Raw genomic sequence first — 17,260 nt, 5'->3', positions numbered from 1 at the left:
CTTTATTTTTTTGTCTACTTCTAAACATTTAGTTTTATTTAGTCCCCTATTTGTTCTATTTTTATTTTATTTTGAGACAAAGGACGCCAAAAAAAAGCTAAGACTCTTAACAGGAACCTTAAAAAAACAAAAACAAACTTTAAATAGTCTACTTATTAGTAATACATGTATTTTTGCATTTTAATTCAGTTATATTAAAATGTGATTGGACACAGTGGTGACATATATTAATTTTTATTCAGGTTCTTCAACAGCATTGCAAGTATGACAATTGGAAGAAAAAGATCTACATTAAAACAAAAAATATGTACGAACATAAAGGATAACCATGAAACATTAACTCAGTCTCAGTGGGTGTATCCCATGAATACATCTTACAGCGCTAATGTGGCACACGTTTTAAAAATAGGTATACATTTTTATCAATGCTCACAGCTGATGCATACTGCATAGCTATCATTTTATTTAGCCACCCCACAAAAAACAACAACAACAACAACAACAACAACAACAAAACAAATCACCCAGCAGCTAATAAATAAGATATGTACCTAGAAACAAATATTTCCATGAGCATTAATCACATTGACAAACATGTACACCCATTTTTTGAAACTCCAGGCACATTTACATCACTGCAATACAGAATGACCTGCAACATAACATCATTTAGATGAAATGTTTCATGATGTCACATAAAATCAAGTTGTCACAATTTAATATTCCAAGCAGTAATAAAATTTCTTCACTGGAATGTGTTCTCACATACTGAGTAAACATAATTTGCAAAGTAAATCCGTGTGGAGTGACTTTTTACATTATTGCATTTCTGCTGAAGTTCCTCACCTACTCCTCACTCACAGTAAATACATAAGGAATTGAATTTGGCACTGTGTGTATTGCAGGAAGCGCGGTCTACTTACAGAGAGCAACTGAAACTGTTGGAACATACGCTGAGATTGTACAGTAAACTCAGTCACTGAATCCCACCAACTGAATAATATACTTCCAATTAGTATCATTATTGCTGTTATTTTATCTAAAAATACATTTCCATAAAATACAACACAAAATAGTTTTAACAACTTTGTAAACATCTTGTTATTATCTGAAGTAATATTTCAAATATATCCACAATGCACACTTTATGTGTATTCCACGTGTGTTTTAGAGCCTTAAAAGCCTTTCTGTCGCCTATGAAACTCTTAATAAGTTAAACTTTTCTGTTAGCTACATATCCAGGTACATGGCTGGCCTCAACTGTTAACACATGAATCTGTACCTATTTTTCCAGTGCACAAAAATCCATCTACACTCACTGCTCACACTGGAACATGTCATGCATAAGACGCCCAGAGTGGAATTTCAGAGGCCCTTTAGCACATAACAGAATCATTTATCATCACTGAGTACAAAGTGACTTCAGTATGGCACCAAAAGCTTCTAATCTAAACACAATCTAAATAAACACACATTCGTTCAGACATTCACATACATCTATATACATGTACATACACAGAACACGAGGATTATTGGCACACACACACACACACACACACACACACACACACACACACACACACACACACACACACACACACACACACACACACACACACACACACACACACACACACACACACACCAGGCCTGGGATTAGTAAGGACCTAAGAGAGCTAGTTTACTGACCCAGAGGAAGTGTTTGCAGCATTTTGAGGACTTGAAGTTATCCAAAAATGGAAATTAACACAGCAACTGAAGATTTTACAGTGAAATGCTCAATAAGCTACACTTTGCCGGTGATTCCCACCCCACCATCCATTTTTGTATGTGCTCACTCGCCTTTCCCTCCTCTGACAAACAGCCTGACATCATAAAAGTGAACACGCAGCCAACATTAATACACATTGCCAGATCACTGAGAAACCGCGAGTCTTCCATTGTTGACACGGCGTACTGCTCCTGCTGTTCCTTTTCTTGTCCCCCCCTCTCTTCTTTCATCTTATCTTCTCTTTTTCTCTCACTTGTGTGACAGCCTCCTCATCCTGTCTGAAGCACTCAGGAGTTTTCCTCCTGAGTTCTGCGGAAACTTAGACGTTTGAAGGAATCCCTGCGAGAAGACAGCGGACGAGGGAGGGGAAACAGAAACAAAAGATAATGAATGATTATGAGGAAGAAGAGGTGGAACAGTCATGGTGAGTAGGCGAAGGTGCGTAGATGTAAGGTAATCATTTACTTCCCACAACCTAAAAACACCCTGAATCTTAACCATAAATTTCTACCAGATAACAGCGAGAGCAGCAGATATTTTTTCCACAACACCAACTAGCTAGTGTTCTTTTACCGAGGCTCGGGTGTTAGACACTGTCACATATAAGATAATTACATGAAAGATATAACAGTTATCACAACTTGTAATATTTTTTTCCCTCTCTTTTTAAAAACTATGGAGATAAATCGATGCATCTGTGGTTACGTGTATAGCAGTAAACAAAACCAGCAACAACACGGTTATATTTATATATTCTAGTTTAATAGCTTCCTAATATTAAGTAACCCTACTGAAATCATATCCACATTGTATCTAAAAATAAATAGAAATTGCCAGTTATAATTAAAGGCAAAACCAAAATGCATTAATGCATTCTTTCAAACGGGGGTGACTCTTCTGGTTGCAAAAAAAAAAAAAAAAAAACCCCGATCGTGACCCATGCTGCTCGCTTCATATTTGACCCGTGGAACCCCTTTTGGGTGGAGTGCATCATCTCAGTGGTTAGTGTTGTAGTAAAACAGGTGATAAACAGTTTGACTGTGATTAATAATGCTACAGTCATACTGGGAAACAGTGGTTGGAGACCCCAACAGTTTCAATTTAATTGCAACGAACGCAGTTTTGTTCACTGCAGTCACCGTGCAACCATCGATTTTTCCTAGTTACAAAGAAGGTTGTGGCCTTACAGTATTTTCACTGTAATGTGACTAAGCCACAAGACTCTATTGTTTGAGCATGAAGTGTCCTTGGTTTGTCAGTCAAAGCCATCCTCACTCATGATGTCTGATTTAGAAAAAACGTAATCAATTCATTCTCTCTTCCCCTTTGGTTCAGTGATGACACAGCCTGATAAAATGATCAATGTGTGTTTCTCACCTCCGTTTCCCTTGTCAAAGCCGTCTGGTGCGGTGGCTCTGTTTACCTGTTCTCCAGCCGAGGCCTGATGATGGGTTTATAGAGTTCGGGAATCTTCCTCTCGAGCATTGGCCTTAGGTTCTCTCTCAGGCGGTTGTAGTTCTTCTTCAGCTCCTGCTGGTACTCCTTCTGATCTGATGCAATCAGGTGCTTATTCTTCTCCACTGCTTCACCGCACCTGCAGGACAGAAAGTGACATGTAAGTTCATTGGCTGTAATGAAAAAAAGAATCGAGTTTTCCCCTCAAGCTTTTTGTTTTTTTTAATTATTATCATCATTATACAGTAACCTCAAGAAGAGCTTCAAAAATATGAAACGAAACAATCTTTTTACAAGTCACTGTGCTTGTGTATGCTAAGCACCGTCCTGTAACTGCTTGACCAGAATTTGAATCCTTTGCAAACCAGAACTCTAAATAAGCTCAAATTTATACTCTACTGCAGGGACCACCTATTTGGCTTTGTCAAGTAACGCTGCTAGAATGTGAGCTACGATGCAAACGATCCAGAAGTCTGATTTAAATCACAGTAGCAGCAGAAGCAAGAACTCTAAACCCCTCTTTTCTCATGTGCCGGGAAGGGGACAATGTTCTGTTATAATGGGGGGGGGGGGGGGGGAACAATGGGTCTAAGTTGAAGTGCAAGTAGAGGGCAAGTCTGGGTTGCACCCACAGTACTCTATCATGATATGTATAATGGCCAACATACAGGGCAGTCTGCAGGAAATCAAGGGAAGGGGATGATTGCAAACACATGTTTATCTTTTAGCCTTTAATGAAGTTAATATGGAAGCTGCAATGTCGTGTAACAGTATACAGTAAATAAGCAGGGTAATGAGCATTAATGACAGTTCACAAGAGTGCAGGATTTTCTGGTGGTGTATAGCTCTTTATCTGAATGCTTGGCTTATTTAGACAGCTCTTCAGATGAGCATTTGGCATCTTCATTTTGTTTTATGATTTGCAAAGTGAGCGCCGTTTGTGAAAAAAAAAAAAAAGAAAAAAAGAAAATATGCTTGGCTGTTTAGGTTTCTGAATTGAAAACAAAAAAACAAAACAAAACAAGAAAAACCTATGGGCTTCTTTAACCATTACTGCGTGTACAGGATCTAAATCTATAAATGCAGGATGGGACTAGACAGCAACAACACCAGAGCATGTGGCAGAGTGGGACATCAGCAAATCCAGGAAACAACAAATCCCCCGAAACCTCTCTTTAAATTTTTAGCTCCACAGAACTCATTTAAAAATACTTTGAAGTTCATGTAGCTACATAATACAACACTAAATATTACAAGATGACCAGCTTAGAAAAATAATGCTTTCCTAAGTGGATTTATTAGAATGCCACTGCTGAGAAAATTGGCGTTCCGTGAGTCCTGTTTACCTGGATTTAGGAAAGAAAATAAACCTTTCTGAAATTACAGCAAATCTGTTTGTAACATTTAAGGCAGGTGGAAAGTAATATGAAGGTTACAAAATGAAAGACACCATTTTTTGGAAGCAAACAACAAATAACCATGAGATGAAAGCAAACAAACTCAAGCACACGCACCAATACTTTGCAACGTGCAGATATGACACAATCTCGGCACAAAATTATCATGACTCACTGCAGCGTGTAGGGCATGATGGTTCAAATTATGTCGTGATCATTGAAAATATTTTAAAACTATTGGTGATAATGAATCTAGAGTTAGCTAGAAGAATAACAGCTTAGTGGAAATAGTCTCAATATGTAAATAATATATAATTATTCACATTACTCCTACTTCTTTGCTTCATTTAAACTGTGATCTGGTTGGAAATGTAGTTGTGATTATCACTTCAGTCTCTTCATCTTGACTGACAGGCTGTTTAAACAGCAGGATATCTCTCACTCTCGCTTCTTTGTGGCGCACTTTTATCTTCCTACGCAGGCAACAATAGAGGCATATAGATCCTGGAGAAGACTTTCACTCTTTCCAAGTCACATCTCACAAATACATTCCATTTCCTACTAAGAAAATCTCTTTGACATGTTGTTATATACTTCAATCTCTTGAGTCAGTGCCCATTGTTCACCACCATTTATTCACCCTTTGTCACTAGGTGGTGATTCTTTGATAGCGTCTTACCTCATTATAAATTCTTTGAAACACAGGCGCAGTTTGTTGTGGTGACGGAAGAGCTTTGGGTCCGCTGGGATCTCATTCAAGAAGACCTGGGCCACCTCCAACGGGCCCTACAAACAGGGGGCGGAGATACAAGGCAATCAGCAAAAACAAAGAAGCAGAGAGATGAAGAAAGAGAAAGCAAAGAGGGGCTGGAGGAAGGAAAGAGAGGAAGCGTTTTGACAGCAAGTGAACAAAGGAGGAATAAGAAAGCCCCTCATTCATACTGGGGGAAATGACCAACTACCTGAATGGCTAAACGCAGCTAAGAGCTACGATTCTGAACTGAAAACACGAGGAAGCCATCAGGAAAGGAGCTGCTGTGATTACCTCCTGTATAGCTAATGTCACTGCTAACCCTGCATACATTCTCCATTTGGCTCCCATTTGCCCAGTATGAGATCTTGTTATCCTAACTTATATTCATCATAAAACCGCAGCGCGCTCGCACAGTATCTGCAGTTAAACAGCTCTGATTAGAATCATAAATGCACTGGGCCCGGGCCTCAGCCCTGGGTCTGAGCTGCCGACCCGCACACAGAAACCCGGCCTCTTGTACTGATTACAGTCAAGAGTTATATGTTTACTGAGCTGCAGAGCATTAGCGTTATGTATACAACCATCAGGTTGGAGCAAGGGACCTGTCAGATTAGACACTGGAAGATAAAGAGTAAGGCGAGCAGAGACGCTAGAGCTTGCTTCGTCATTACACCGACATTCACCATGCTGGCAGGACCTGGAAGCTATCAGATCAAAGAGACCTCCGGTGCAGCACGCCATGCAGCGGATACATGAAAGGAAGAGGGGCCCTGAATTGACGTTTTAACTAAATCAGGAGAAAAGCAAAGGAAGGATTAGGGTTGCGGATGGGGTGAGGGCTTTGATGTGTGATCACTGCCATGTCTCCCACCTGCACTCCTTGACTACAATGGAAACTGTAAATGTGGTAGCATAAATAGGAGGTAAATCACTCTGTTATTTTCCCCATCACATTATGCATGATAGAAAGTGTCATTTAAGAAGAACAGCTGTCATTTGGTTAAGCGCAATCATTTCTGCTATAACAGGAGAAGACACACAGTAGTGCAAAATGGCATCGCTGCCTTTATTTACCGAGCGGCCCCAAATGCTCATTACCTGGTTAACAGTGGCTCCCACAGAGCCCTGTAGCAGCATCTGTAACATCTTAGCATCGGGTTGTTCTCTGTGTGTGGCAACCGCGAGCTCTCTGGTCTTCTTCTGCATGTCCTCTATGGCCACCTCGATAGGCGTCAAGTCAAACTGGAAATACAAGACGAGTAAATATAGCCAACGGGTATTGCTGCAGCTGTGATAGCTGCTGTTATAGCTGCTAGGTGTTCCACACCAGGTGTATTCAGCACTTACCTCCTCTTTCTGAATGACATTGATGCGGGTCTTGACATAGGGGAAAGCATGCATGGTGGTGAGGATGGTCTTTCTCTTGTACTGTTCATTGAGTTCACCCCGAGGTCGCCCACTCTTGGTGAAGGGTGTGGTGTACATGAAGCGCCGCAGGTTAAAGTTCTTTTCAAAGTTTGTCAGTCGGTCTTTCATCTCATAGTCGTCAAAGAAGGGTTCCACATAAGTGATCTGGATATACGCCTAGAGAGGAATGGTAGTGTTTTCTTAAGTTATTATTCATGAAAATAGCATCTTATCGTGATTAAGGAACGTGTGCCTTTAGCTGCGTTTTATTGTCTGTTTTTATATCTAATAAAGTAAACTCTGGTATGTGTCCAAAGAATCCATAATTTCTCGCTGATAGTCTACGTGCAGTGCATTCTGGTTGAATTGTGCTGCTGTTTAAAACACAGGGAATTGAGTTCTCACTTGTCATTTGCATAAATTTGGGCCAGTTTATGCAAATCAGATCTGTCCAGCTTGAGTCGATGCCTCTGAAAACTCCAGATGAATCTTTAATCTACACATTGTTGATCTCAAATGAAGACAATTCAACAACTGACTGGCTTTTCTAGGACCTCGAACGTTTTCAGTGTTTGTAATTCCTTGAACTATTTTAATAACATAAGAGAAAGGTTGCAAATGAGCAGTCATGCTAGTTTCCGGGCTGCTTGGCTGCAGGAGAGGAACCTGTCATTCATCTATCACGACGCTTTCTGTCTCGCCTAGCAATTTTAGAAAGTGGAGCAAGCCCTCGAGTGCAGAAACGCTGCTATAGACATACCACTGCAGTTTTAGAGTTTTGGAGAAACAATATTGTAGAAATACACAGTGCAGTGTCCTTACAGGTGTCACAACTACAAGCCTGGCAAAAAATGCCCTCAGGGGAGATTTTTGCTACTAAAATTAGTATTTGATCATTTAGAGATTAACATTTACCAGTTGATTGTTTGGCATAACAGTTACTCACCTTATTGGGGTTGAGCTGTTTTCTGTCCACTGGCGTAGAGTCCTTAATCATCACCAGTGTGTCATCTCCAAAGCACTGACTGTAGAAGTTCTAGGAGTGCAAGAAATTGTGTCGTTAATATACAGTACAGTTCATAATATATGGTCTTTAAAAAGTGCAGAATCATTTTTACTCAAATACAAATTGCGATTGGTGGCTACTCCTTAAAGAATAAAAAGCATTAAAAGAACACTCGAAAGCATGAAATACACTAAACGTGAACTGATTCACTAATTTGACTCAAGTGCAGCTGACAATGCATCCACTACTTTCTTTTTTTTCCTCTTTTCACCTTTTAGCATGCAAATGATAGCTTTCAGGCGCTCTAAATGTCATCAAAACTGAAGTACAATTTGTGAATCTTTCACTCTGTCGTTCTGCTCACTTAAAGCCTCAAGCGTCAGATCTCACCAGTCCAGCCAGGCACCATATCCTTTATTTCATACCTACACATGCACACATTTTCCTCTTACATACCTCCAGCCTGTGTGATATCTCAGGCAGATGTGTGATCCCAGGCTCTTTGTAGATGAATTCCCGTTCATCCAGATCACCAAACTTGGCCCCATAAAAGCCCACTCGGAAATAAGTTCCAAACATCCTCTTATGTCCCTGGAGGGAAGAAAACACACTCAAATAAATACTAATCAGATATTTCTGTTGTGTCAATTATCCTTTGTGGATTTTTTAAATTATAAAGAAGACTTTGAAGGTTTTATTAAAAGCCAAAAATAAATTTGCAGCAGTTTTTTGTTTTCAAGGATGTTTAAAACACATATTTAAATACTGAATAAGAACATGTACCAAAATGATTTTTAAAATGTTTTATCTACAGCATCTTACGATCTTTCTTATTTTCACTTTAACTAAATAAATGACACAGCACCTCCTCTGTCATTACCTTCTGAATGATGTTATCAAAGGCTCTCTGAAGTTTGTCATGTGTTGACGCCAGTTTTCTGAAATCTCTATGTGCCTCTAGGATTGGTATGATGATCTTGTAGACCTCATTTACTGCCTCATAGAGACCACCCTGATGGGAAAGACAGCCATAGCTGCTGTTTAGCACAGAGTATAGTATATTTTAAGAAAATATAAACATTTATTGTTAAAGTGCAAAGATTTTCTCTGTTTCAGTTATACAGCATCCTTAAAGGCTGGCTTTTTTTTTTAGCATTAACAAAGTAGATATTTACCGCTTAAAAAAACAAAACACATTAATAATACTAATTTTATAAAGTAATTACTCCAACCTTGATAAAAAATCATTACAGGTTTTTTATGTTAGCACAAATACTAGTGCAGTTTTATGGTCTCACATTGCTGAAGAGCTCAGCAGCCTGTTCCAGCAATCCCACCAGGCCGCTCTCCGTGAAGTAGCGACCTGAGCACACCCCATCCTCATCCGGGGACAGGATGTCGTCCGACACCGCAGACTCCTCCAGCACATTGGGGGAGATATTCTGAGGAGAAGATCCGTCAGCTAATCACTCATTTAGCCCCGCTAATCACATGATCAATAACACGGCTTAAAATAAGATGTCCTGCGGTGAGAAATGGAACTCGTTTAATGACCATCCAATCAGTGGCTTGCTGCAGGTTAGACTGTCCTGAGCACAGAGGTCTTGTGTATAACACAGCTCATCAATAACATAATCAACTTTGTGACTGTTATAACTGTTTGTTTTCAGATGAGGGAAACAGGCTGTTCCCATCTTCCCACGGGAGCACATTTGCTTTTTTATTCTCCTCTTCATCTTCAAAGACACAGCGTTAAGCAGATATACCAGGGGATCATATTTACATGTTGACGTTATGAGTGTACAGCTCCCCCCTCTGGACACACACAACCAAATATGGAAGCAATCCACGGGGAGATGTGAGATTTTCTTGCTGTGCACTTGAAGGTTTGCCTTCATTCAACAGAACAACCAACAGCCATAATAAACAAATGAAGACTGCTTATTTTATGTTCCTGTGTTTCAGTCCTAAAAACTTATTATCTCCTTGTTATTTCTGTATGTATATGTTTGTGTGGTCTACCTGAAAGGTGACACTGCCAACAGGCAGGTACTTGTGATCCTCCAGCATGCTGAGGTACTCAGCCACCAGGGCGGCAGCGTGCACCAGACACATTGCAGACTCCGTGTAACACTTCCTGTTGTTGTGCTTCTCTGCCATGTTCTGCAGCCAGGTCAGGCGGAGGTCAGGAGACGTCTGGTAGCCTTTCGCTATCCTGGAGAGATATGGGAGTGGGAGAAGGGATCATTTTCCCCCCTAATTCATCTGGTAAAAGCCTATCTGAGATCAAAATCTCCATATCAGAAAACCATCACATGCTGGACAAACAAGTGCAAAAGTGGTAGTTAATGATATGGGCTCACTGCAGATAAGGTTCTGCATAAACTGTGTATTTTAATGACTGCATTTATGTCAAAATATTTTGAAATCAAATAGAGAAAAAGAAAAGTTGGAAATGAATGTACTGTATGAAAATAATGACTTTTGTGTAATACACTACATAAAAGGAGATCAAATAATAGTCTTAAGCAATATCAGTTTAACTGTGGCACAGATATAAATAAATGCCAATGTGTGAAAGACAAATTTCTCAAAATAAAATGTGAGCATGAGAGTGAGCACAGCAACATTAGTGGGTTATTGTGTTTTATGGGGAACATGAACGCTGAACACAATTTCCTGTTTTTGAGAAGAACAGAAAATTATCGACTAAACAGAAGAAGACTAAATCTAAAACACTGTTTATTTATTTATTTATTTATTTATTTATGTTTGCAAATCACCCTACAAAATTTACAAATTAATTCAAGCATCTGGTGACCACATGTTTTGCTCATCAATGACCTATGTGTGCTAGAAAGCTTGGAGGTATATGTGTAAAGCTAGCAGGTCAGTCTGTAAAGCTATGAGAGACTCGCCATGTGACCGAGACCAAAAACTAAATAGAAAGGTGCATGATAAATGACCATAGGTGACAGCGAAGCACGCTGAAGTGCCAAAATAACCAAAAGCACATACATGACCTCTGTCTCAGTGTTTCCCCTTCGTGTTCTCTCACACGCATGCACGCTCGGACACACATACTGTTTGCATTTGCATATACACAAAGCCAGATCAGAAGACTAAACTGCTACCACATGGTTACCATAGCGAGGGCAGCAAATAGAGGCAAAACATCCAGGCCACAGAGAAATAGGAAACAGTGGTGAAACACAGAGAAAAGCCACAGAGTGATGAGAAAATGATGATAGAGTAGGATGCAAAGAGGAAGACACTGAAGACAGACAGAAACCAAGTGAATGCCTTTTACACCAGATGCTTTTGGTTTCTTACCTGTACATGAGGTCCATGAGCATTTCAGGATCTTCCTGAAACTCCCTCATCTTCACTGTGTCGGATAAAATACTGTTCAGGTTTCTTAGAAGCTCATCCACCTGTAAAAAGAAAAAAAAAACCCAGACATACATCGAAAAGCAGGCTTAAGGTTATGAATCAAAATCAGTAATGCAACTGCTCAACTGTGTGACTGTGCGTATAACTTTATACCTGGGAGGGAAGCTGAGTATTCTGCATCTCAGTGTCCTCCTCTGCATAGGCCAGGATGGTGCGCAGAGAGCGTCTTAAGTACTCCTCCTGGAAGTCTGAAGACTTGCCCACCAGCGAGGCCAGAGACATGGTGACCTGCATCTTGACTCTCGAGAAATTCTGACAGAAGAGACCGCAGTGAATATGTGTTTAACGCTTTGCACTGTTTGTAAGTGTATACTGGATTTCCACAGACCAGAATATTAAACCTTTTTTCTCCATAGTTATTCTATAGCATGCAGGGGAAGTACTGGTGACAAAACAGAACAGAACATAACAGGAACTGCAAGATTACATTTTGCCTTCAAGTTGCATGGAAAAAATAAACCGCTAACATTTTTTACAACAGTTAAGAAGGAAACGCCATTTCTGGCTGCTCCCTTACTCACAAGAGGTCACCGCAGGAGGTAGGTGGATTTTTTTTTTTTTTTGTAAACACCGGTTGCCCTTCCTGAAGCAACCCCTAAGGGATATGCGTCTCCTCCTGGGACTAAACGGGGATTTTTTGCTTGTGTAAACCACTACACTGTAATACCTAATAATATGCAGTTTGTCTTTGGAAACATTTTCTTGTTATCACCATTTAATAGCACAATGAGTGAGCTACAGCACATATTTTGCTATGCGCTTGGAAAGAATTAATAGTCCCCATTAGCAAGCATGAGCAAATACTGATTGCACAAAAGTCTCCCTGTTTCCCCCCCCCGCTCCCCTCCCTATCCTATCCTCGTCTCTCCATCCTTCACACTACCTGTCCAAGAAAACAGGTGTGACAAACACCCTTCCATCTTCTGCAGAGAGGACCGTGTGTATGTGTGAGAGAGAATGTGGTCGTGTATGTGTGAAGTCCCATCTATCTCCAGCATGACCAGCTAAGCGGGAAATGATCTCCCATTAGCAGAGACATAATCACCCATGGATCATCTCTACGGCCCCATTCTGTTCAACTGAGCATGGAGCCAGAGCCTAACCACCCATCACTGCCCTCTAACTCAGTGTGTGCATGTGTGTGCGTATGAGAGAAAAGTACGGAGAAGTAGCCTAAATGATAGCTTAAGTCAACAAATAACCCTCTTTGTCCTTCTTTGTAATTGTATTTCTCATCTGCCCCCTTTTCCTCTTGTTCTCATTTTAACCTCTCCATAAATGGGCCGGTTTTAGCAACATTTATCTGTTTTGTGAGGGGGGAAAGGCTGCAGTTGTCTTTTTTTTTTTCTTTGTCTTTTTAAAGCAGTCTAAAATTAACTAAAATAACAAGGGAGGGAAAAAGTGTCACGACAGACTGAGAACATGACGAGGGGAGATCACGGGATAAAAACATAAACAATGAAAGAGGTAGGGAGTAAGTTCTGCATCAATGAGTCATTCAGCTGCTACGCTAATTCAGATCACAGCTCCCTCTGTATACAGCACATAAACAAACATACGCTGGGACATGCAAAGGAGAAATACTCCATTTAAACTGGAGATGCTGTGCGTGTGTGCATGTGCGTGCATGTGCTGTGCGGGCTGGAGTCTGACTTTCATTAAAGTGTACAGACTGTAAACACAGGAAATATCGACTGCAACAGCAGTTATCGAACCAGCGTGGAGAATGAAAGAAGATACTCTAGCCTCTGCCTCCCTTCCTTCATATCTGTCTTTTCTCAATCATGTCCTTTTCATTCCCTCCTATCATTGCTTCACCTCCGTTACCAACACTTCCCCGACTCTGTCATGACTTTCCTCCTTTCCTGTCTTTCGGCACAAATACTTACACATTCACACGCACATATGCAGTGAATCACGCACAGTTAATACACACACAGAGTTGCTGTCATTAGTTATAGAGGGGTTGGAACATGGGGAGGCAGACAGTGACATATCTCTCTGCTTTCCACTTAGAGACACATCCTTCAGCAGAAACTTTCTTGCTGCACGCTTAAAATAGACACGGAAAAGACATTAAAGCTGAGCAGAAGGGGAAGAGAGCAGAAGATAGGATAAGATCTGTGTGACTCCCTGCTTCTGTGTGTCTTCATGAGAACATGTATAAAAAGCAATTCTGAACTTGTGTGAGCACTTCAGCTCAAAGTGATACAAAAGCATTTTTTTCTGAAAGCTTAAAAAGGGTAGTGCGTGGCTAGTTCTTGATTTGTGGACGTTCCTATGCATCCTTACTGCTCACTAGAACACATAAATAGGATATTGTGTGATTACATGTTGCTGTGATGTGTGCGCTTACACTGGCATTACTGTAGCTGTATCTCATGATGAGATAGAGGGTGGCACAGGCCTGGCTTCTGTTCTCATCCACAGGGCTGCTGCAGTACTGAAGCACCTTCTGGCACAGGTCTGCACACTGCTCCGCCTCCTCTTCAAACAACAGATCTCCAAACTACACGCACACACACACACACACACACACACACACACACACACACACACACGATGATATACACAGCCACACACACAGATATATACATAAATAATTCTGGCTTGTATCAGCAGTTGGCCACCCACACAAACAAATAAGAACATTTAATTTAGACACAGATAGTGTTCATCTAAACAGACCAACCCACACACACCACCTCCTGAATTTTCAAAAAGTGAAACTAAACACACACACACACACACACACACACACACACACACACACACACACACACACACACACACACACACACACACACACACGTCATCATGAAACTACCTTGACGACAAGTGCTCTGAGCGTGCTGAAGGTGTGAGAGAGGAAAGTGGTACTCTGGCTGCAGGTGAGAGAGTGGAGTAACACCTTCAGCACCCCGCCAACTACGCTGTCCTTACAATCAGCCAATGGCACCGCCTGAATGTGAGACAGAGAGAAAAATAGATGATACGCTAGGGAAACACTGGGGAAAAAATAAATAAATAAATAAATCACATGAATACAAAAGTCCCAGTTTAACTTCTTAGCTAGAGAGTACACAACAAGCAGATGAGTAAAAAGTTTATGATAGACCATTAAAGCTGCATAGAGTGGATACCCTCGTGTACCCTTGTCTACTAACTAACCTTCTACTAGAGGAGAATGGTGAGACTGCTTTGTCATATGAAGGCAAAAGTAACTCAAATAACCACTTGTTACAACCAAGCTATGCAGAAGAGCATCTCCAAATGAACAACATTGAACTTTGAAGCAGATGGGCACCCAGTGCCACTCCTGTCAACTGAGAACAGGAAACTGAGGCAACAGCAACAAGAATTGGAAAAAATTGGAAAATGTTGACTGGTTTGATGAGTCTTGTTTTACTCTACAGCAATTTTTCGTAAGGGCCCAAGTTTGGCACGAAAGCACGGAAAGCAAGCATCCGCCCTGCTGCTGGTGGTGTAATGGTGTGGGGATATTTTCTTGGCACACTTTGTGCCCTTCAGTACCATCTGAGCATTGTTTACGTGCCACAGTCAACCTGAGTTGTTGCTGCTCATCATGTCCATCCCTTTATGACCATTTTCCGATGGCTGCTTCCAGCAGGATAATGTGCCGTGTCACAAATTTAAGATAATCTCTAGCTGGTTTCTCGAACAAGAGAGCAAGTTCACTGAAATGGCCTCTGCAGTCACCAGAACTCAAGCCAACAGAACACCTTTGGGATGTTGCAGAACGCAGCTGAGAAATCTGAGTAATGCCATCACGTCAAAATATCTGTGGAATGTATCCAACATGTCGTTGAATCTATACCACGAGGAGTTCAGGCAGTTCTAATACTAGCAAGGTGTAACTAGTGAAGTGGCTGGCGATAATATATAATGACAACGTAGCATAGTAAGTCTAAAATGATTGCAAATGTATTTATTAAATGCACATTAACGTTACTCAGGGTATTTAAGACAGTTTTGACCTGGACAATTGTCTCCAGCAGGTCGAGCACTATGAGGTTTGACTCAGTGGCCAAGTTCCCACTGATCAGAGCTTCCTGGTCCAACTCAGCTTTAGTCCTGATGGAAAATGAGGAAAGAGAGGCAAATATTAAAAATATAAAAGAAAGAAGGAAAAGAAAAAGGAGAGAAAGGGAAAGGCATAGAAGAAGACATCCAGGTGCATCAAGAGGTAATAATTAAAGGGAAAAAAACTGAGAAGGAGACACAAAGATTACAACATACTTATCCTGTCTGTCATTGGTCTGTCGCCACTGAGTGAGATCCTTTCTCCAGCGGAGGACCTCTCTCTGACCCATGGTCCTATCTGTTCCTGTGTGGTATATAAAAACAGAGCATGAGAAGAAAAAAAAAAGTACACTTATTGTGCAGACTATAAACTAAAACTGCATCCATGTGGTAGAAGTATGAACAGCCTGTCATGTGAAAAGATTTACTGCAGTGTAAGAAGAAAATTATATGATTAGTGCCTGAAAGTGTGGATTACAAAATAAACAAAAGGCTTTTCATATATGCAGCAATCCTCGACCGCACAACTATAAAAATTATCATAAGATTTCCAAAATCTGAGTGTTGACTATTTTAAGAGGAAGTTTGTCAGAATCAGAATGGGTTTATTGCCAGATGTTGAGGTTTACAACATTAGGAAATTGTGTGTAAATCTTTGAAACATTCTACATTTAAATGTCAGAAAACCAATTCCAGGCTTTATTCCTTAAAGTGCCAAGAAACACATCACCTCCAACTCGTTTCATCATTTCCCCACGGGCTCCCATTCCTCTCAGCAGGGCCTCCTCCAACTGATGTTTGGCCTGCTGAGATTTCTGTAAGGCCTGGGTGCTCACTTTGTCACTGCTCTGCTTTCCCTACAAAACACACAATAAGCACGTAGTAACCAGGAAGAAAATACACAAGGATACATTGGTAACATGCACTGAGGAGTGTGAGAAAAAACACGTGTAGGGAAGGTATGCAAATACACAAACATCCAAAGTAGTGCATTAAATTAAATTATTAGAAAATAAGCAAAGACAGACCCTATACTCAAAGCAGGAGATACAGATGGTGAGGAGCTCCAGCAGTTTGTTGAGCTGTGAGGGAGGCATATCTATAGTCCAGCGCTGAATCAGGTTCCCATCGGCATTCTTCATCACCCACAGGAAGCACACCAAAAGGTGGCGACTGGTGTCTGCAGCCAGGGTGGCTATGGATTTACCTTGCTGGGAAGAAGAGAGGACAGAGACAGATATGTGTTGTATCCAATGGAGTGCAGCTCTCACTGAATGGAAATGTGTGCATCTGCTGCAGATTACACATTTAGAAACTGTGTCCTAGAAATAAATTAAACTGTCACACGCAAAACAAAATCTATGAAGCTGTTCTAAAACTACACTCTGCTTGCAATAACGTCATAGATCCAATTCATATTAAATTCATGTGACACAACTGCCAGTGCTCAACCTATTGAGTTATACAGTGTACTCTAACAAGTGCATACAATAAACTAACAGTACATCACTGACAAGCTTCTCTAAACCACAAATATGGTTTCTCACTAGCTTCAATGAAATATGGTTCTCTCCTCCATCTTAACAGGTGTTAAATCTATTGCAGATTCATTTACCTTCACTCGTGAGATGATGAATCGCTAGTATAGACGGCTACCGCTGCTTCATTTTCAGCAGCTTTGATAAATGTAGCCATTAACCTCCTAGTGCTCTAGGTGTCCCACCTAGAACCTTGTTTCCAGGTCTCTGTCTTTTGGGGTGTTTTTTTGGGTTTTTTAAGAGCAGGACTGCCCGGAGCTTACCAGAACCTACATCAAATATTACAGTTTAATCTAAAGCATCTCTTGTTTATCATAGGAAAATATTGTTCTCTCTATGAGTAAGATTCACTGGAAACATTGTTAGAAGGTGGACTGCCCAAAAATGAGGACCAAGTGCTCTGGGGGAGGTGTTTAGTTTTGTGGTGGATACCAG

General features: G+C 40.7%; 1 protein-coding gene across 3 annotated transcripts in view; it reads right to left on the bottom strand.

Moving 5' to 3' along the window:
- Positions 1-218: 218 nt before the first annotated feature.
- Positions 219-17,260, bottom strand: part of dock8 (dedicator of cytokinesis 8) — a 55,525-nt gene continuing 38,483 nt past the window's right edge. For 2 of the 3 annotated variants that reach the window (XM_086314666.1, XM_086314667.1), the window contains exons 31-48: positions 16,316-16,498; positions 16,018-16,144; positions 15,504-15,591; positions 15,242-15,338; positions 14,071-14,205; positions 13,600-13,752; positions 11,337-11,495; positions 11,124-11,224; positions 9,813-10,005; positions 9,089-9,232; positions 8,671-8,802; positions 8,247-8,381; positions 7,731-7,820; positions 6,725-6,961; positions 6,476-6,619; positions 5,303-5,409; positions 3,195-3,365; positions 219-2,110 (exon numbers count right to left, since the gene is read on the bottom strand). In XM_086314666.1, coding sequence (XP_086170792.1) covers positions 2,059-2,110; positions 3,195-3,365; positions 5,303-5,409; positions 6,476-6,619; positions 6,725-6,961; positions 7,731-7,820; positions 8,247-8,381; positions 8,671-8,802; positions 9,089-9,232; positions 9,813-10,005; positions 11,124-11,224; positions 11,337-11,495; positions 13,600-13,752; positions 14,071-14,205; positions 15,242-15,338; positions 15,504-15,591; positions 16,018-16,144; positions 16,316-16,498 — 2,448 coding nt within the window. In that variant the 3' untranslated portion in view covers positions 219-2,058. Of the gene's footprint in view, positions 2,111-3,148; positions 3,366-5,302; positions 5,410-6,475; positions 6,620-6,724; positions 6,962-7,730; positions 7,821-8,246; positions 8,382-8,670; positions 8,803-9,088; positions 9,233-9,812; positions 10,006-11,123; positions 11,225-11,336; positions 11,496-13,599; positions 13,753-14,070; positions 14,206-15,241; positions 15,339-15,503; positions 15,592-16,017; positions 16,145-16,315; positions 16,499-17,260 lie in introns of all 3 variants that reach the window. The other variant, XM_086314668.1, reaches the window with a different exon arrangement.

Source organism: Aulonocara sp. 'chitande type north' Nkhata Bay, linkage group LG12 (assembly GCF_057382095.1).
Source record: "Aulonocara sp. 'chitande type north' Nkhata Bay isolate Kocher_YH1m ecotype deep benthic linkage group LG12, A_spYH_male_GT1.1, whole genome shotgun sequence".
NCBI lineage: Eukaryota > Metazoa > Chordata > Actinopteri > Cichliformes > Cichlidae > Aulonocara > Aulonocara sp. 'chitande type north' Nkhata Bay.
This window is presented reverse-complemented; position numbering and strand designations above follow the sequence as displayed.